At 41.9% G+C, this 19,941-nt stretch overlaps 1 protein-coding gene across 2 annotated transcripts in view; it reads right to left on the bottom strand.

Moving 5' to 3' along the window:
* Nucleotides 1-19,941, bottom strand: part of mslnb (mesothelin b) — a 55,180-nt gene that overhangs the window by 14,057 nt on the left and 21,182 nt on the right. For both annotated transcript variants that reach the window (XM_084931917.1, XM_084931918.1), the window contains exons 35-80: nt 19,067-19,213; nt 18,742-18,953; nt 18,536-18,639; nt 18,173-18,291; nt 17,896-18,051; nt 17,443-17,657; nt 17,273-17,358; nt 16,792-16,934; nt 16,584-16,709; nt 16,310-16,500; nt 16,135-16,229; nt 14,165-14,292; nt 13,917-14,044; nt 13,714-13,831; nt 13,063-13,281; nt 12,794-12,964; nt 12,519-12,668; nt 12,363-12,427; nt 12,106-12,235; nt 11,639-11,718; nt 11,428-11,557; nt 11,091-11,281; nt 10,871-10,961; nt 10,622-10,745; nt 10,340-10,527; nt 9,870-10,031; nt 9,652-9,788; nt 8,769-8,911; nt 8,590-8,684; nt 7,701-8,343; nt 7,385-7,412; nt 7,201-7,285; nt 6,963-7,109; nt 6,638-6,849; nt 6,432-6,535; nt 6,069-6,187; nt 5,831-5,986; nt 5,378-5,592; nt 5,208-5,293; nt 4,752-4,888; nt 4,544-4,669; nt 4,270-4,460; nt 4,095-4,189; nt 523-650; nt 292-419; nt 89-206 (exon numbers count right to left, since the gene is read on the bottom strand). In XM_084931917.1, coding sequence (XP_084788043.1) covers nt 89-206; nt 292-419; nt 523-650; nt 4,095-4,189; nt 4,270-4,460; nt 4,544-4,669; nt 4,752-4,888; nt 5,208-5,293; nt 5,378-5,592; nt 5,831-5,986; nt 6,069-6,187; nt 6,432-6,535; nt 6,638-6,849; nt 6,963-7,109; nt 7,201-7,285; nt 7,385-7,412; nt 7,701-8,343; nt 8,590-8,684; nt 8,769-8,911; nt 9,652-9,788; nt 9,870-10,031; nt 10,340-10,527; nt 10,622-10,745; nt 10,871-10,961; nt 11,091-11,281; nt 11,428-11,557; nt 11,639-11,718; nt 12,106-12,235; nt 12,363-12,427; nt 12,519-12,668; nt 12,794-12,964; nt 13,063-13,281; nt 13,714-13,831; nt 13,917-14,044; nt 14,165-14,292; nt 16,135-16,229; nt 16,310-16,500; nt 16,584-16,709; nt 16,792-16,934; nt 17,273-17,358; nt 17,443-17,657; nt 17,896-18,051; nt 18,173-18,291; nt 18,536-18,639; nt 18,742-18,953; nt 19,067-19,213 — 6,762 coding nt within the window. The remainder of the gene's footprint in view (nt 1-88; nt 207-291; nt 420-522; nt 651-4,094; nt 4,190-4,269; nt 4,461-4,543; nt 4,670-4,751; nt 4,889-5,207; nt 5,294-5,377; nt 5,593-5,830; nt 5,987-6,068; nt 6,188-6,431; nt 6,536-6,637; nt 6,850-6,962; nt 7,110-7,200; nt 7,286-7,384; nt 7,413-7,700; nt 8,344-8,589; nt 8,685-8,768; nt 8,912-9,651; nt 9,789-9,869; nt 10,032-10,339; nt 10,528-10,621; nt 10,746-10,870; nt 10,962-11,090; nt 11,282-11,427; nt 11,558-11,638; nt 11,719-12,105; nt 12,236-12,362; nt 12,428-12,518; nt 12,669-12,793; nt 12,965-13,062; nt 13,282-13,713; nt 13,832-13,916; nt 14,045-14,164; nt 14,293-16,134; nt 16,230-16,309; nt 16,501-16,583; nt 16,710-16,791; nt 16,935-17,272; nt 17,359-17,442; nt 17,658-17,895; nt 18,052-18,172; nt 18,292-18,535; nt 18,640-18,741; nt 18,954-19,066; nt 19,214-19,941) is intronic.

The following is a 19,941-nucleotide window of genomic DNA, read 5'->3' as shown; positions in this document are numbered from 1 at the left end:
GGAACAGAAGTTATAGACATAACTATTCATTTTAGCAGCAGATTGCACACATAGCTGTTTTTCTTTTCTTTAAATGTTAATGTCTTACTTGTGGGTCCAGGTTCGTACAGAAAACTGTGAGATTCTTCAGAACTATCATACTGTCGCTTGGACTCAGTTGGGTAAATGCTGGACCAGGAGCGACACACCGAAACAAGATAGGAAGGCTGCAAAGAAGGTTAAACAACACTTACAGAAAAATGCAGGATTTGTGGCTGGAGAACGCAACATATTGTATAGATTTAAACTCACAGTAAGGGGTTGAAGTTGCTGTCCTGTTGATATAAAAGGGTGGTGTAGTACTTTGTGAGGTTTGCAGGTAAGACAAAGGTGTTGAAAAGAGCGATGTTCTGAAGGTTCACTGTGAAGACCTGAATGACCTGCAGGGAGGGGAGAAAAGCACGTCTGTAGGTCATGAAATGAATCCAAGTAGAAAAAAAAATGAGCGTCAGTTCAAAATTTCCGCGAATGTTGATTCTTTACCGACTCAGATCCAAATGCCACAACATCGTCCAGAGTGAGGAAAGAGACGAAAGACCTGATGTACTGAGCAAACCAAGCTGTGGAATTCAGTTGTGGGTTGCTGGGGAAGTAACACTTTGGATTTGAGGCTAGAAACAAAAAAGATGTTAACAATAAATAATAATGATAAAGTTCAGAATAAATAAAAATACAATCTATTAGGGCTGGACCATATCATACCATTCACGGTAATACCGGTATAATGTCGGGCAATGATAAGAAAATGAAATATCGCAATAGAATATGGGTAAAACGCGCATGCGCAGTGCCTTTTTTTTATACGCACATGGCGGAAAAAGCGTGCCGCCGACAGAGAATGAGAAGGGTGAAAGCGGATCGTTGAATGAAACGGATAAACCAGAATTGGTTTGTAAAAATGCTGCAACTTCAGTGGTGTGGAAATTGTTTAGCTTTCGTCCGTCAGATACACAACAAAGCACTATTTTTGGTAGAGCATGCTAGCAGGCTGTTGTTATTACCGTGTTTTTTGGAAAATACGTCACACTTAAAATCAATCCTTTGATTTTTCTGAAAATCGACAGTGCCCCTTATAATCCCGTGTGCCTTATGTATGAATTCTGGTTGTGTTTACTGACCTCGAAACGATTTTATGTGGTACATGGCGCTCGAAAATCTGTGAAATGTTTTAGTACGACTTTGCTAAGCTACGAACCCGCACCGCTTGATGGATTGTCGGAGCATTACGGCTATCGTAGGCAGGAGCCTCGCGGAGTGATACGTACTGTGCTTCAACATAATATTACCGTATTATGTGTGTATAACCTCTTTTTAAGTTTTGTGGATATTATACGTGGTTATGCTGAGGATATGTCGGCCAATTTCTACTGGAAATGCCTTTTGGTTAAACTGTCAGCAAGGAATTTGCATTTGCACTGTTAAATTTTTATATAACTTTAATGTTCATAAAAAACAGCTGCTTGTTTAAGTGAAAATACGTTGATTTATTTTTTTGCACGAATAAAGTTGTGGACTTATAAAGTATTTTGTCAAGTGTCAATTATATCGTCAGTTATATTGTTATCGCAAATTTTCAAATCTATATCGTGATAAATATTTTTGATCATATCGCCCTGCTCTACAATCTATAATCATTTTACTCCAGCGTAGCGTTTTTTTAATTGCTGTGAATTCTTGAAGTCAAATGTAAAAAGTAAGCAATAAAAAATGATGACCATAACAAACAGTGTTGCCAACTTAGCGACTTTGTCGCTATATTTAGCGAGTTTTCAGACCCCTTAGCGACTTTTTGTCTAAAAAAAGTCGCTAAAAAAAGACGTGAAAGCGCGTATCGCTTTTACTCTCAACAAGCAGTGGGTGCTGTAATGCAGTCAGTTCTTCTTTTACTCTTTTACTCTTATGCTGTTTTGTGGATCACAAGGTTTAAAACTACTTACAAACACACACACACAAAGTAACTCCACCAGAGTGCCTATTTCGGGTCACTTTTGCCGGTCCAAGCCCGGGTAAAGGAGCAGGGTTGGAATTGTGACATTAAAAAAAACAATAATTGCTAAAAGAAATTTAATTTGTAGTTCTAAATAAACTCTAAATGCATTTAGGACGTTTTTTACTCACTTTATGTCTCTTCCACGATGTTATTTCTCTCTCCAACAACATAGGTTACAATTAGATTAGCATGACCAATTATGCAAATTAGGCGATGACGTCATTTAGCGACTTCTAGCGACTTTTTAGGACAACCAATAGCGATTTTCCTTACTGAGGAGTTGGCAACACTGATAACAAACTGTTACTACAGTAGCTGGCAGATTTACTGGAATTAACATTGTTATCCAACAGTGTGCCGATTGGTCTAAATATAAGCAAATCGAAAATAAGATGTCCTTATGGTTTATTTAAAATTGAAAAATATTAAAGCAGGACAAAGTTATAAAAGACAAAGTCTTTGAACCTTATTAAGAATGATGACGGGGACAAGCATCAGTGAAAGATTGATGCTGTCTTGCTTTTAACGTATTTATACTGTATGTGTACTCTATTGCCATTTTGTACTACCACTGTTCTACCTACTATCCGGTCGTTAAGTCTGACGTCACTAGCCGTGTCTGGGCCTAAACTCCGCTGCAGGTCCATATATCAAACGATCACTATGGCATTACTGAGAGTTGAAAAATTGTCTAAAGTCTTTCATCTTTAATAAAATGATCAGCGTTCTGCTCTACCAGGTGTAACAATTGAGTTTAACATCCAGGCATCCATGAAAACGGAATTTATGACATTTAACGGAGTTAGAAGTTAGCAGGAAGTTAGCTCGCTAGCTTCTATCTAAATACAATATAGCATGTCCTGACTGCGGGGTTTTGGAAACAAATTAAAACGTACAGCTCTGTTATCACTTCCAACATAAATGAAGACAGAAAACTAAACAGCAGTGACGTTTGTAGGGTTACTGAAGTTTGGCTAGCTGGTATATAATGATGTGCTACGTGATCGCTAGCGACACAGCTATGTTAGCATAATATAAACAAGCTAACTTTTTTTCCACTCGATAAAAGTTAACGTGAGTGTTCTCGGTGGTAAGGAACAAATATAATCGCATGGCAGGATGCTGTAAAAGGACCAAACTTCAGCCACGAGAACAACTGAGATAATCCATCCACAATACGAGGTTAGTCATTCATATACTGCTGCATGGGCTGGGCTGTAGTTACATCCTAAGGTTTTAAAAACTGAGCTTAAATAAATGATTAGCGGTAATAAAAGCCGAGGGAGGTCAACAGTGATCACTGACTGTTTTAGGAGCTTTTTGAGATTAAATAGAAGAAAATACATAACATTAAACATGTTAACAACACAAAAGCCATATTAAACTCAGACTACTTTAGGCCCGGAAGTAGGATTCGTCACGTCATCACTTAACGACCGGATACCTTTGCTCTGCTGTTACACACAGTGTTGCCAACTTAGCGACTTTGTCGCTATATTTAGCGAGTTTTCAAACCCCTTAGCGACTTTTTTTCTAAACAAAAGTCGCTAAAAAAAGACGTGAAAGCGCGTATCGCTTTTACTCTCAACAAGCAGCGGGTGCTGTAATGCAGTCAGTTCTTCTTTTACTCTTATGCTGTTTTGTGGATCACAAGGTTTAAAACTACTTATAAACACACACACACATAAACACAAATTAGGCGATGACGTCATTTAGCGACTTCTAGCGACTTTTAGGACAGCCAATAGCGATTTTCCTTACTGAGGAGTTGGCAGTACTGGTTACACACAGATGAGTATTAGGTATATACAGATATATCCAAAGCACAGCAATCTGTGGTGCTGCAAAATGAAGGGAAACTGAAAAAAATTGCAATTACCTGAATTTTGTGTACAACTAAATTTTCCTTTTAATTTAAATTGTGTTCAGGCAGTTGTGTTTTTTTTAGGTGACATGTGGTTGCTGTTCAGTTTCATGTAGAATATCATTTGATCAATGTCTTTCCCCCCCCACTTGAATTAGCATCCCACTTGATCCTTGACCCTGGCATGCTTGAAAGACTTACTTGAGCCAACGTAAAGGTAAGTCCTGATGGTGTTGTACACGTCTCCCCTCACAAAGTCAGCAGTAGTGTAGTTGTGTACCCCAAGGACTGAGACACTGAAACACAACAAATCTAAATTAAAACACAAAAACAAAAAAACATATAAAGCAGGATTTAGTGCTGTAGTAAAACACACAGTTTTTGGAAGGCCAGGCAGGAGGTGCTGTTTATGACACTGGGACTGATCAGGCTCTTTGTGAGGAAGGGCAAGTAGTTCTTGAGGCGTTGGTCAAACCAAGCATTCACCTCCAACATTTGGGTGCTGCTGAGGGCCATGGGCCAGACGCAGGGCAGGATGGAGCGCCTCACCGCTTCCGGCAGAGACTCCTGGAGGCAATGCACAGATTAATGTGTTTAATCATTGCATTTTGTTTGCATTTCTGCGTGTGCTTGTGCCTTGGGCTACGTACAGTTTCTAGAAACTGTGGTGTCTGGCTGTAGCTGTTGAAGAGCATGCAGAGCTGTGCGTTGTTGTCGACAACATTAGGACGTCGTAGGTAATCCCCAAGCTCCGATGGAGGGATGGAATTTATGATCTAGAAGATTAGAAGACATAAATTAAGACATTCTCCTCTTGCTTTATCATATTTACTCCTGATATCTTTCAAGTCAACACACCAGACTCATTCTGTCAGGAGGCATGAGCGACAGGAAGGCGGTGAGGTTGGGAAACTGGAAATCCATGAAAGATTGTTCCAGGAAACCATAGAAACTGGTGTTGTAGCTGTCACTGTAGCAGCGGAGAGGTGTTGGACCTAGAGGAAAAGGTGGAGACACAAACTGGGTTATAATATTGGAACTTTGCCTCATGCTTTGTTAAGCCATCTGGAATAAAATAAATAAATAAAGCTTCACTTGTTGTTGTATTCACATAAAATGTTTAATGAAAAAATAACAAGGGCGAGCATAGGAGAAAACTCAATGTCTGACTCCTCCCTCACTTTCACAAGGCTGGCAGCCATTATGTTAAGAAATGTGAGCTACTCGCTTACTGGAATGTTACAGCCCAATTTCATAAAGCATCCAACAAAAAAAATTAAAGCCGAGTTTACTGGTTTTCTGAGTTAGCTTTACCTCTGAGGGTCTGGAGGATTTGATCATAGATTTTCTGCTGTGTGTCTGTGCTGAGCGTTGAGATAGTCATGTTCAGGTTCAGTATACTGAAACAAAAAAATGCAAAGGTTTATTTCCAGTCAGATTGCTTAAATACTTCCATAGTTTGGTGCTTGAAGCTTTGTGCTCACCCCAGCTGCTCAATGCTGCAGCTCCGTCCCACCAGTATTCTGAAGTAAGGTGCAACTTGTCCTGGTGAAAGTTGTACCAGCAGGGGTGGCAGCCAGGAGGTAAGCCACATCTTTACCTCCGCATCACTCACCGAAGGAAGGGAGAGGTTTGCACGATCAAACACAACTTGCAACATGGCTGACCTCACGACTGAAGGCAATGCGTCTTCAGGAGCCTGCAGAAAAAAACAAAAGAAATAATCATGTTTTTTAGATGTAACAGGTGTAACAGGACCTTCTTCAACTTCTGTGTGAGAAGACTAACCAGAAAAATGTTAGAGTTTACCATCATTGCAAACATAAACACAAAACGTATGAATGTTTTACATCTGATGAACAGATAAACTCAGCTTGACTTGACCTCTAGTATCAACAAAACACACCAGGTGACTTTATAACATGATGTATGCTCACCAGGATAACAGATGAGAAATTATCAAAGAAGGCAGCCAGAGACTGGTCAGGCACATATTTCATCACCATGTTGACTTGCTCAGAAGTTGTGAGCTGGCCAGGTGTTGCGGACACCTCGGCTAGCTGTCTGACCGTGAGCTGTGACAAGGCTTCCATCTGCATATGCAAACACATATGTTGTCGGTGACAGTTGTGGTTATCATGGAAGGAACCCCCCCCCCAGTGCATCATAACGCACCACTGAGAAGTTGGAGTAGATTGTCTGAATGTCCTGGAACGTCGCAAGATAGGCAAAACCTCCCATGTTCACCTGCAGCCATTGTGCACTGGTGGCAATGTCTGAGCTGCAGGCGGGGTCTGAACCACAAACACACACAGAGGAAATTCAGCTTTACTGTGCTGAAGGAAAAGCATCTATCATACATTGTTATGTCACTTTGCAATACACGTGACCACCCTGGATTACTGTACTCCTGAATCCCACTAATCTATCAACATGTGTGAATGTTGGATTAATTCAGATATGACGTGAAAAATACATAGACTGTAACTGTTAATAGGCTGCCATTGATTGTTACTGGGCTGTAATACAGCAGTGTACCTGTGCTGTTGTTCCTGGTCAGGAAAACCTTAATGAAGTGCGTGTAGACAGACACCTCCCTGGGAAACGTCAATTGTGGCCGGAGTTGACTCAAAATCTGCAGACTGAGTTGAAATTGGGATTAGATTAATTAAAAAATGGCAGGCTTTTGGTATACCAAGAAAGGCAGTCACATTTGATGTAATTTGTTTGGTCTAATTTCTTACATGGCCTGGTAGGAGCTGCAAGTAAGTTCCCTTGTGGTCATATATGAAAGGAAGTCAGGTGAAACAGCTGGCAGAAATGGGAGAAGGCGGCGGCCAAACCACATCTGGATGAAGGTTAGATTATTGAGGGTGGCCATGCTGACAGTATCTATTCGGAGTTCTTGTATGGTGTCCAGAATCACGGACACTGCTGGGTTGTTGGCGTCCAGAGTCTATAACAAAGATCAAAATGTGATGTAACTACTGACTTTTCTTATCTTTCAACAACAGACGGTTTGCAGAAGGTTCTTCTCGTCTTACAAAATATTGTGTAATGCTTTCATACCGTGTTGACGAGCAGATCCAGAGCCTGGTCCAGGACCTGAGAGGTTTCGGAGAGGAGAAGTTTCCAGACAGATCTGGACCCACTCAAGCTGGAGTAGTGGTTGCACTTCAGTATCGTTGCCAGCTGTTCTGCTGTTATTGTTGACAGCTGCGTGACGACAGAGAGCAGTTTAGACTCTACAGTGAAAGTGAAAACGAGCTGAATCACAGACGGCTGTTGACTTATGTGACGCTCTTACTGAGGCACAAGCCAGTTCCTCAATGGCCAAGTCACAGAGGTTTCCGCTCATCTGTGCACTGGTGAGTTGGAGCTGGACTGCTGTTCTGTGGTTTCAAAATAAAACATGTGATTGGTACTTTGTTGACATCTGGGACAATGTTGCATAAAAAGTAAACTCTCCAACAGGTTCATGTAAATCCTACCTGTTCAAACCGATACAGATATCTGTTGCTGTACCACAAAAAAAAGAGACAAAAAAAGTTATAAATTGATAAAAAATTACATTTTATGCATCAACACAGCAGGATATGAGACAAAAATGTTTAAAATGAGCAATTAAAAGATTGAATCTGCAGCAGAAGCTCCACCGCTTGCTTAACATTTCATGTTTTCCTGCTTTATTTCGGCCTCCCTTACTACTTGTGCTCTCGATTAACACTTGGGCCTTGCTTGGGTACTGCTGCTTTATCTGAGGTGTCTTTGAATATTTTACCCCATGCTACCTTTTGTAATACTTACGCGTGGTGCTGCTGGATCCAGTTGTTGAAGTTGTCCCCAATGATGTCAATGAAGTTGCCCCTGATGTTGTTGATGAATTTGGCCCCGATGTTATCGATGAAGTTGCCCCTGATGTTGTTGATGAATTTGGCCCCGATGTTATCGATGAAGTTGCCCCTGATGTTGTTGATGAATTTGGCCCCGATGTTATCGTTGAAGTTGCCCCTGATGTTGTTGATGAATTTGGCCCCGATGTTATCGATGAAGTTGCCCCTGATGTTGTTGATGAATTTGGCCCCGATGTTATCGATGAAGTTGCCCCTGATGTTGTTGTTGAATTTGGCCCTGATGTTATCGTTGAAGTTGCCCCTGATGTTGTTGATGAATTTGGCCCCGATGTTATCGTTGAAGTTGCCCCTGATGTTGTTGATGAATTTGGCCCCGATGTTGTCAATGGTGTTGTCTCTGATGTTGTTGATGATGTGTCTGATGTAGTGGTGGTGGTGGGGCTAACCTTGCCTCCTGTAAGCCCCACTCCCAGACCATTAAGATCGGACTGAAACTGTGAACTGATCCAGGTTTGCACCACTGTCACATTTTCATACGACTTCAAAAGTGGGAGGTTGGTGCCAAGAAGACCTTTAACATCACTAACAGTCAGGTTCTATGGAGAACAGAGCAGACACATTTTATCCTATGAGCAAATAAACACACTTACTTTATTCTTTGACAGAACCAAAAAACAATTTAGTTTTACAACTTATCAGCCCCGTCTAATGGTTTGAGTGAAGTAAATAAATTGAGGAACTATGATGCAAGACCCCCACCCCAAAATAAATAAAAAAATAAAAACCTTTTTTCAAAATTAGTCTAAAATTCAGAATTCAAAGTGCAGACATGCAGCACTGACCTGTATAACACTCTCAAGCAGCCCAGTGAAGGTCGGGAGGTCCATACTGATATTGGCAGACACTAAATCTTGGATAAACCTAAGATCTGCACCCGCTGCAAGAATGGAAAAAAATTAATGGTACGTTAACTTTTAGCTGTTTAAATGATGTTTTTTTGAATGTGGGTCTGTTTGCTTACGTAGGTAAGATTGTATGAGCTGGTAACTGGAAGTGGAGATAGTGATTGAGTGTTTGTCTGGGATAAATGCTTTATATGCGAGGGAAAACAGTTCTTGCTTTTTCTCAGTGGTGCAGCTGGATATGTCCAGGGCATCGGCGTTCCTGCAGGAGATAAAACACACAGGAATGGTGTGTTGAGTTTATGGAATTCATATAACGTTATTTATCATTAAATCAGACTTTTTTTTTCTAGTTATCTAAATAATAATTTAGAGATTTATGTGGGTTCACCTGCCTTAGTAAGTACAGGATCCCTGACAGACCTTTAGCCAACATGTTCTTGTACCTTTCAGATATTACCTGTGTTAGGTTTAATGTATGTGTTGTAGGTTGCCATTTAAAAAGCTACACAATGCCATTTAGAAAGCTAGAATGCTTCTACATGCTATCTAGGTAACCTACGCATATGACTACGTACATGACATTGATAAAGGGAACAAGCAGCCTTGAGAAGAACAGATTCTACCAACAACAATCTGGGAGAGCTGCACTCCCATCATATAATCACACACAATGTATAATCACGCTTGCACAACACAATCACACTTTGTAACCAGTTATAGTAATTTCTCCTAGGTAATACAGCAACAAGCTCTATGAATATTCATGTGTGTAACCAATAAAAACAACCTGCAGGGGGAAAGCATGTTGAAGTGGGTTGGAGACAACTGCTTCCCTCTCGCGAGTGAAAACTTGAGCTCTGTGTGACCTCGTTCCTGAGTGAGTTTCTGTTTATCCAGCAGTATCAGGGGTAAAACTCTGACAACCTGCTGCTAATGTGATGTAAAAATAACCTCCAAACACACACACACTCATGCACAGTCACAGCTCTGATGCCTTACTTGATGCTTTCAACCGAAATGTTCCTGATAACAACAACATCCAGGGCGCACAGGTTTGGTCCTCCAATGGCGTTGAGCTCCACACTGCTGAGACTGTTCCCCTTTACACTCAGATACTTGGAGATGATGGCTTTGGCCTTGATGAGGAGAACCAAGCATCGGTGAGAAGACACAAGCATGTAAATTTTACATTCAGATTTTTTCTTCTGTTTGCTCACCAGAACCGGGTCCCACGGCCCGTTTGAAGCATCCATCAAAGAAGCGAGTGTGTCGATCTGAATAATACTCCACATGTTGATGTTTTCCATTGTGGCACTACGGGACATTGCTCCTAAGATCTGAACCTGATCTTCTGGGATGATGCCGCTGGCACTGTAAGCCTATAAAAAAAGTCAGAAGATATTTAGACTCAAATTTAGATAGCAAAAGCTTAAATAATGGAAGTTGTAAGCGTTGCGGACTTTGCATGCCCTCCCTGTGTCTGTGCTGGTTCTCATGCTTCGTTCCAAAGTCCAAAAACATGCACGGGGTTTGGTCGAATACTGATTTTAAACTGACCGTAGGTCAGAATGTGTGTTATGTTTTTCTGAATGCTTCTGTGTGTTAATCCTGCTCTCCAGGAGGGGCCTAACCTGCCTCTAAATCTATGCCAGCTGGGATAGGCTCCAGGAGTTTTCTTGCCACTTACCTCTCGCAACTTGCTGAGAACAATCTTTGTGTAGTTCTGCTCCTGCACCTGGTTAACGAGGGCATCCAAGTTGTCTTTGACAATGGTGGAATTGAGGCAGCTGGTGAACTGACTTATATCATAGTTTAAGGGGAATGTTAGATTAACGATAGTAACACGGGTTATGAATCCCAAAGTGCAGTCAGTGGCTGAAACACAGAAAGAGAAACAGTTTTTGGTTAAACAGTAAATTCTCTCTAGATTCTAATACATGGACCAAGCAGTTGACAGAAAGAAACCAACCTGTAGATTCCTCATTAGGAATGGACATCCTTATTGCGCTCTTCAGCTCCCCGATCTTCTGACTGTCCACGTTGTTTTCCTTGAGAACACCCAGGAAATACCTCAAGTAGTTGTTCTTTGTTTTCTGTTCCCAATAACAAAGGGAAAGAAAGAAAGGCGCATAAAGAACAAGGTTAACACCTATCAGTCCAGCAAAAAAATGAAAACAAAATCAAAAAATATAAATGTTTGCGGTCATGTATTACTCACAGTGTTGAAGTGATCATAGAAGGTTGAAGACATATACAGCGGCAGCATCCCGAGGTCTTTCAGAGTTTGCTCAGTCCACACTGAAGGAGCTCTGGTTATCACGAAAACAGAACGGTGATTATTATTATGAAGGACACAAAGGGCCAAAGGTAAAAATGTAAATCTGCTGACAAACAAACAGGGATGAAAATCTGCCACAGCGGTGAAGCGTTTTACGTACCCATATCTTGTGTTGCCATTAGTCATTTGAGCCTGAACAGCAGCTGCTTGAGCAGAAGTGAGGCTGGGGCAGCTTTTGAGATTTTCCAAGATGGATGAATCTGAGTTTAGGATGTAGGACGCATCCAGGATGCAGCACATGTTTCCCAATACTGATATTTCATCTTTAGTTAAGCTTGTGTTTGTTATGCCCTTTGAAAATAAAAGAAACAGAAATCCATTTCAACTCAAAACATTAAACAAAACCTTAGTGTGATTACAGTTATTTCCATTTCATGCAATTATTAATACATCTAATCTTTAGAGCTCAAGAAGTGATGTGTGGTTCGAGGACTCACCAGGCAGCTCTTTGCATTTTCAAACAGGGCAGGGCGCTTGTAGCTGAGCGCTGCAGAGAAGACAGAGAAGTCTGCATTTCCCAACTCTGTGAAATAGGCCCTGCAGCTGCCCTGCGGCACCAGTGAGTAACTGCAAGAGGAAACACAAGTGTGACAAGCTGTAGCATCCACCATTCAGCTTTAATTCAGAACAAACAAACAGGATTCTTACTCATAATACAGCAGCACATCTGGAGGGTAGAGGTTGAAGTTGGCAGCATCGTCTTTAATGTAAGTGTACATGCAGGTCAGCTGTTGATTAAAAAAAAAAGGCAAAATAATTAGCACCTTGTATCGTCCCCGTTTATGATGGAGAACGTGTGTAAGAAAGCTCCATGACTTGTTGGATGGTAACGCATTTTTGTAATTTTGCCTGCACTTTAATCCACTGTGGTGGTGTGCAGCTGCAACATGCAAAAATGGCATCTTTGTTCAAACATTTATTACCCTAACTCTATGTGCCAGAGTTATATACGGTGTAATCTATATAACCCGATTCATAGGGTATGTATATATTGTTTTAAGTGTGTTTTAAACAATTGTTAGTTTCTCCTTTGAAGTCCAAAATGTTCACTTTTTAATATTTGAGCAGATATGTAGGAGATTTTAAATATCCCATAAATGCCTTGAATACTGTACCTGAGACTCCACTAGTTTAACCTTCCTGCTGCCTGACCTCCGACAGGCTTTGATCAGGTTCTTGACTTGCCCATTGCCAATGTTCCTCACTCCAGTGCATGTGAACCCTTGAAGCACAGAGGATGACAAACTACACACACACACACACACACACACACACACACACACACACACACACACACTGTTAGCTCTACTCAAACCCATTTGCAGGTTGTTTTGATTGATTTGATTGATCTCCCAGACTGATTTGAACTCACTTGTTTGGACCTCCCAGCTGTGCAGAGGCGCTCTCTGTAGCTACCGACTCAAAGAACAATTCAGCCTAACAAAACAAACAAACAAAAAAAGTCTGTAATAACAGGCATGTAGCACAACACGACAATAAAAACTACGCTGAGGATTTCATCTTCTACCTGCTGCTGTTTCCATTCCTTTCTGTTGAGTATGGTTATAACGTCGTTGCTACTGGAGAAGCCCACCAGCAGGGATCGAGGGATCTCAGTGGCCAGGTCATCGGGAACGTTCTGGATCACTTGCACGCTGCTGGTGTTCACTGATATGATCTGAGAGAAGATGGGAAGCATTGTGAGTTAACTCTCTGTGGAAAGCTTTCCATCTTTATCCAAAGCAGCTGATGGAAGTGTGCAGTTCAAATCACGCTCAAGTTATAACAGAAAACCTGTCATACCTGACTGACAAAGACCTGCTGGATGATCTGAGGACCAGAAAGGAGGTTTGCCACCAGTGAAGGAGTTTGGGAGGCACTTATCAGCTGATTACCAGAGATGCTCAAGAACACTCTGGAAGGTACACCAATGATGAGAGTGCCCAGACTTATCAGCGATGATGAGCTGTTGATCTGGTGGAAAGGATGGAAGCAGCACACGCATAAGTGAGCATGACCACAAAGATGACTTTGATTTTTCTAAAGTCAGGATTCAGTCTAAAATCTGCAACCTGTATGATGCCCGAAGACAGCAGAGACTGGATGATGGTCATGGCCTGGCCTTCGCTCCAGCCCGTCACAGTGGAGAGAGTGCCGATGGAGTTTATTAAGTCCTGGGGTTTGATTGAGCTGATCTGATTCAGCGACATGCCAGTGCTTTGGCTGCCGAGGGCAGAAATGACTGTGGAGTCAATGTTCTGACCAAAGTTACCTGCCAAAGCAGCTGTGACCTTCACATGTGAGAGAAAAACTTTGTCAGTAGAGTCAAATTTATGTCTACAGTGTAAATATTCTGGGGAACAAAACTTTATCAAGTTAATAAAAGGAGAGCTTAGTGCTCTTTTATTCATCTTTCCATTTCACCCTTCTTAAAATCACGTACCGCCAGAACAAAGAGCTCTACACCACTCTAAATAATAAACATCAGATTCAAAACAGGAGCCTGCAAGTGAAACTAAACCCAATTTTATGTGGGTGACAAATTTAAGGAAATAATAAACTACTTTTTACCAAAATACCAGGCAAGATGCTGAATCTCTGAAAGATTGAAATCTTATAACATTCATGTCTAGTTGACCTTACCTATCCTGTATTAAATGAAGTTAGGTTTTTGCAGCAGACTGCACACATAGCTGTTTTTCTTTTCTTTAAATGTTTCTTACTTGTGGGTCCAGGTTCGTACAGAGAACTGTGAGATTCTGCAGAACTATCAAAGTGTTGCTTGGACTCAGTTGGGTAAATGCTGGGCCAGGAGCGACACACCGAAACAAGATAGGAAGGCTGCAAAGAAGGTTAAACAACACTTACAGAAAAATGCAGGATTTGTGGCTGGAGAACGCAACATATTGTATAGATTTAAACTCACAGTAAGGGGTTGAAGTTGCTGTCCTGTTGATATAAAAGGGTGGTGTAGTACTCTGTGAGGTTTGCAGGTAAGACAGAGGTGTTGAAAAGAGCGATGTTCTGAAGGTTCACTGTGAAGACCTGAATGACCTGCAGGGAGGGGAGAAAAGCATGTCTGTAAGTCATGAAATTATCAACTTTTTTTTTGCTGCATTTGAATCCAAGTAGAAAAGCGTCAGTTCAAAATTTCCGCCAATGTTGATTCTTTACCGACTCAGATCCAAATGCCACAACATCGTCCAGAGTGAGGAAAGAGACGAAAGACCCGATGTACTGAGCAAACCAAGCTGTGGAATTCAGTTGTGGGTCGCTGGGGAAGTAACACTTTGGGTTTGAGGCTAGAAAAAAAGATGTGAACAATAAACACTAATGATAAAGATCAGAATAAATAAAAATATAATCTATAGTAATTTTACTCCAGCATAGCCTTTTTTAAATTGCTGTAAATTCTCGAAGTCAAATCTAGAAAGTAAGCAATAAAAAAATGCTGCCCATAACAAACTGTTACTACAGTAGCTGGCAGATTTTACTGGAATAAACAATGTTATCCAACAGTCTGCAGAGTGGTCTAAATATAAACAAATATAATTTCCTTAAAGTTAAAGCTATCATTTAAAATCCAAAAATGTTAAATCAAGACAAAGTTACAAAAGACAAAATCTTTGTGTCATGGTCCAGAGTCTGTAACTCCGTGTTTATGTTTAAGTTTATTATTATTCTGTGGTTTTGTTTATTCTGGGTTTTTGTACTCTCCTTTCATTTCATGTTCCTGTGTTCTGTGTCCCCCAGTCTGTGTTAAGTTTGTGTTGTGTTCAGTCTGTGTGTTTCCTGTTTTATTTTGAAGGTTCGTGTCTTTTGTCAGTGTTTCTAGTTTCACTCCCCATGTCTCGTTATGTCCAATTACTCCCAGCCGTGCCTCCCTCCTGTTTCCCATTCCCTGATTGCCCTGTGTGGATTTAAGCCCTGTGTTTTCGTGTGTGCGTTGCTGGTTCGTCTGCGTTATTCCCCTCTGTCATTCCGTGCATCTTCCTCTGTCTCCCTGTGCGTTCTCCCCGCGCTGTCCTCTCTGCTAGTTACCCTCACTCATGTTCAGGTTTTGTTGTTTAAGTTTTAGTTTTCCCAGTTTAGAGTATTTTCAGTTCTGTTTCTTGCCACCCTTTCCTTTGTTTGGTACATCACTGTCACAATAAAGCTCGCTCACTTCAGAAGCCACCTGCATTTTGGGTCCTTTAATAATTCAGACGGCTTGCCCCGGCAACCCGTGACACTTTGAACCTTATTAAGAACGATGACGGGGACAAGCATCAGTGAAAAATTGCTGCTGTCTTGCTTTTAATGTATTTATACTGTATGTGTACTATACTATGTGTATGTGAATAAAATAATATTTTTTTAAGAAAATGACTCTAAAGGAAAAGCAAGTCCTGAATAAAGGGTTGCTAACTGCAAAAAATGAAGATCTACCAGTGACAGCAAAGGAGCTAATTACTTTATATGTGTATGGTTGTCTGAGCTCTTTGTTATCATGTTAATGCTTTGCTTCTTTCTCGGGTATTAATGTAGCATGGCAGAGAGTGACAATTTTGTATTGTTGGAATTAAATAATTTGCAGTGCCTCAATAATGCTATGCGTTTTTAATAATAAGTGTCATAAAGTTATATAGTGTAGTTTAAGCGGACACAGCCCTGAAAAATAAAGGCATGAGACCAGGTGTCCTTGGGAGTAGAAAGCTGCAGACTCTCGCTCATGTTTGCCTGTAGATAAGAGGGGACCATCTCTAGTGGAAAGTTACTGAGACACTGTTGTTTAGAGTAGAATGAGAGAGCTTCTGTAATAAAACTGTTAGGGGCACAGCAGCATTTTGGGATCCGCAGCAGTGTGTCATGCAGGACGCATCTTCCTTCTAGAAGTAATAAAGTATTAAATGGTCTACTGAGCAGTGTTTTGTCTTCCATCGGATGCCTCTGAGGAATCAAAAGAACTCGGTGAAGTGTTGTTATTAACAGTGTACAACTAAATTTTCCTTTTAATTTAAATTGTGCTCAGGCAGTTGTGTTTTTAGGTGACACGTGGTTGCTGTTCAGTTTCATGTAGAATATCATTTGATCAATGTCTTTTTTTTCCCACTTGAATTAGCATACCACTTGATCCTTGACCCTGGCATGCTTGAGAGACTTACTTGAGCCAACGTAAAGGTAAGTCCTGATGGTGTTGTACACGTCTCCCCTCACAAAGTCAGCAGTAGTGTAGTTGTGTACCCCAAGGACTGAGACACTGAAACACAACAAATCTAAATTAAAACACAAAAACAAAAAAACATATAAAGCAGGATTTAGTGCTGTAGTAAAACACACAGTTTTTGGAAGGCCAGGCAGGAGGTGCTGTTTATGACACTGGGACTGATCAGGCTCTTTGTGAGGAAGGGCAAGTAGTTCTTGAGGCGTTGGTCAAACCAAGCATCCACCTCCAACGTTTGGGTGCTGCTGAGGGCCATGGGCCAGACGCAGGGCAGGATGGAGCGCCTCACCGCTTCCGGCAGAGACTCCTGGAGGCAATGCACAGATTAATGTGTTTAATCATTGCATTGTGTTTGCATTTCTGCGTGTGCTTGTGCCTTGGGCTACGTACAGTTTCTAGAAACTGTGGTGTCTGGCTGTAGCTGTTGAAGAGCATGCAGAGCTGTGCGTTGTTGTCGACAACATTAGGACGTCGTAGGTAATCCCCAAGCTCCGATGGAGGGATGGAATTTATGATCTAGAAGATTAGAAGACATAAATTAAGACATTCTCCTCTTGCTTTATCATATTTACTCCTGATATCTTTCAAGTCAACACACCAGACTCATTCTGTCAGGAGGCATGAGCGACAGGAAGGCGGTGAGGTTGGGAAACTGGAAACCCATGAAAGACTGTTCCAGGAAACCATAGAAACTGGTGTTGTAGTTGTAGCTGTCACTGTAGCAGCGGAGAGGTGTTGGACCTAGAGGAAAAGGTGGAGACACAAACTAGGTTATAATATTGGAACTTTGCCTCATGCTTTGTTAAGCCATCTGGAATAAAATAAATAAATAAAGTTTTACGTGTTGTTGTATTCACATAAAATGTGACAAACATACATGTTTAATGAAAAAATAACAAGAGCGAGCATAGGAGAAAACTCAATGTCTGACTCCTCCCTCGCTTTCTCAAGGCTGGCAGCCATTATGTTAAGAAATGTGAATGGGCTACTCGCTTACTGGAATGTTACAGCCCAATTTCATAAAGCATCCAACAAAAAAAATTAAAGCCGAGTTTACTGGTTTTCTGAGTTAGCTTTACCTCTGAGGGTCTGGAGGATTTGATCATAGATTTTCTGCTGTGTGTCTGTGCTGAGCGTTGAGATAGTCATGTTCAGGTTCAGTATACTGAAACAAAAAAATGCAAAGGTTTATTTCCAGTCAGATTGCTTAAATACTTCCATAGTTTGGTGCTTGAAGCTTTGTGCTCACCCCAGCTGCTCAATGCTGCAGCTCCGTCCCGCCAGTATTCTGAAGTAAGGTGCAACTTGTCCTGGTGAAAGTTGTACCAGCAGGGGTGGCAGCCGGGAGGTAAGCCACATCTTTACCTCCGCATCACTCACCGAAGGAAGGGAGAGGTTTGCACGATCAAACACAACTTGCAACATGGCTGACCTCACGACTGAAGGCAATGCGTCTTCAGGAGCCTGCAGAAAAAAACAAAAGAAATAATCATGTTTTTTAGATGTAACAGGTGTAACAGGACCTTCTTCAACTTCTGTGTGAGAAGACTAACCAGAAAAATGTTAGAGTTTACCATCATTGCAAACATAAACACAAAACGTATGAATGTTTTACATCTGATGAACAGATAAACTCAGCTTGACTTGACCTCTAGTATCAACAAAACACACCAGGTGACTTTATAACATGATGTATGCTCACCAGGATAACAGATGAGAAATTATCAAAGAAGGCAGCCAGAGACTGGTCAGGCACATATTTCATCACCATGTTGACTTGCTCAGAAGTTGTGAGCTGGCCAGGTGTTGCGGACACCTCGGCTAGCTGTCTGACCGTGAGCTGTGACAAGGCTTCCATCTGCATATGCAAACACACATGTTGTCAGTGACAGTTGTGGTTATCACAGAGGGAAATCCCCCCCCCCACACACACAAGAAAACAGATGTAAAGACAGAAAATGCAGTGCATCATAACGCACCACTGAGAAGTTGGAGTAGATTGTCTGAATGTCCTGGAACGTCGCAAGATAGGCAAAACCTCCCATGTTCACCTGCAGCCATTGTGCACTGGTGGCAATGCCTGAGCTGCAGGCGGGGTCTGAACCACAAACACACACAGAGGAAATTCAGCTTTACTGTGCTGAAGGAAAAGCATCTATCATACATTGTTATGTCACTTTGCAATACACGTGACCACCCTGGATTACTGTACTCCTGAATCCCACTAATCTATCAACATGTGTGAATGTTGGATTAATTCAGATGTGACGTGAAAAATACATAGACTGTAACTGTTAATAGGCTGCCATTGATTGTTACTGGGCTGTAATACAGCAGTGTACCTGTGCTGTTGTTCCTGGTCAGGAAAACCTTAATGAAGTGCGTGTAGACAGACACCTGCCTGGGAAACGTCAATTGTGGCCGGAGTTGACTCAAAATCTGCAGACTGAGTTGAAATTGGGATTAGATTAATTAAAAAATGGCAGGCTTTTGGTATACCAAGAAAGGCAGTCACATTTGATGTAATTTGTATGATCTAATTTCTTACATGGCCTGGTAGGAGCTGCAGGTCAGGTTCTTTGTGGAGATACATGAAAGGAAGTCAGGTGAAACAGCTGGCAGAAATGGGAGAAGGCGGTGGCCAAACCACATCTGGATGAAGGCTGGATCATTGAGGGTGACCATGCTGACAGTATCTATTCGGAGTTCTTGTATGGTGTCCAGAATCACGGACGCTGCTGGGTTGTTGGCGTCCAGAGTCTATAACAAAGATCAAAATGTGATGTAACTACTGACTTTTCTTATCTTTCAACAACAGACGATTTGCAGAAGGTTCTTCTCGTCTTACAAAATATTGTGTAATGCTTTCATACCGTGTTGACGAGCAGATCCAGAGCCTGGTCCAGGACCTGAGAGGTTTCAGAGAGGAGAAGTTTCCAGACAGATCTGGACCCAGTCGAGCTGGAGGAGCGGTTGCACTTCAGTATCGTTGCCAGCTGTTCTGCTGTTATTGTTGACAGCTGCGTGACGACAGAGAGCAGTTTAGACTCTACAGTGAAAGTGAAAACGAGCTGAATCACAGACGGCTGTTGACTTATGTGATGCTTTCCTTTTTCTTTTTTTTTTTGCTCCGTCAGACCTCTTCCGGGGCAAAGGGGGCCCTCGGGCCTCCGGCCTCTGGGCCTGCGGCTCGGTTCACTCTGGCACAGCTGGCTGACGGCAGAGCCGGCGGGCACGCCACTGCAGCCCCCTTTGGCTTCTGCTCCGTGGCTACTGGGTGACCCCTCATCTGGGGCTCTCCTCAGCTCTTCCCAGGAGGGTGGCACGGATGCCCCTCCGGTGGTCCTCCTTGGGCTCTCGCACTCTGGGGCCTCTGGATGTCTGGAGCCTGGATCTCCTCCATGCCTGCTTCATGCCCTGGGGGACGGGGCTATGGCTCTCTACATCCTCTCGCAGATCATTACATGGGGAAACCTTTTGAATACAAGCGCGCTGATCCACACAGGTGTGCACACGGGTGTTCACTGTTCATAGACATAAACTACACCTTTATTGGTGCTATTTCCAAGCACATTGTGCGCTGTCGGTCCTGCGTGCTGCACAACAACATTCAATATTTAGTATTTACTGCTGTTTACACTTAGCTAGATTAACGTGATGGTGTTGTGTTTAGTATGTTGTTCTGGGTTTTTTTTCTTGTTTTCTCTTCTTTTTCTCTCAACAGGTGATCCAGGAGATTTTTTTTCTC

This window comes from Perissodus microlepis, chromosome 6 (assembly GCF_051167445.1).
Source record: "Perissodus microlepis isolate ML-2025 ecotype Zambia chromosome 6, ASM5116744v1, whole genome shotgun sequence".
In the NCBI taxonomy this organism is placed as follows: domain Eukaryota; kingdom Metazoa; phylum Chordata; class Actinopteri; order Cichliformes; family Cichlidae; genus Perissodus; species Perissodus microlepis.
The sequence above is the reverse complement of the archived record's forward strand: the minus strand, read 5'-3'. Positions and strand labels throughout refer to the sequence as shown.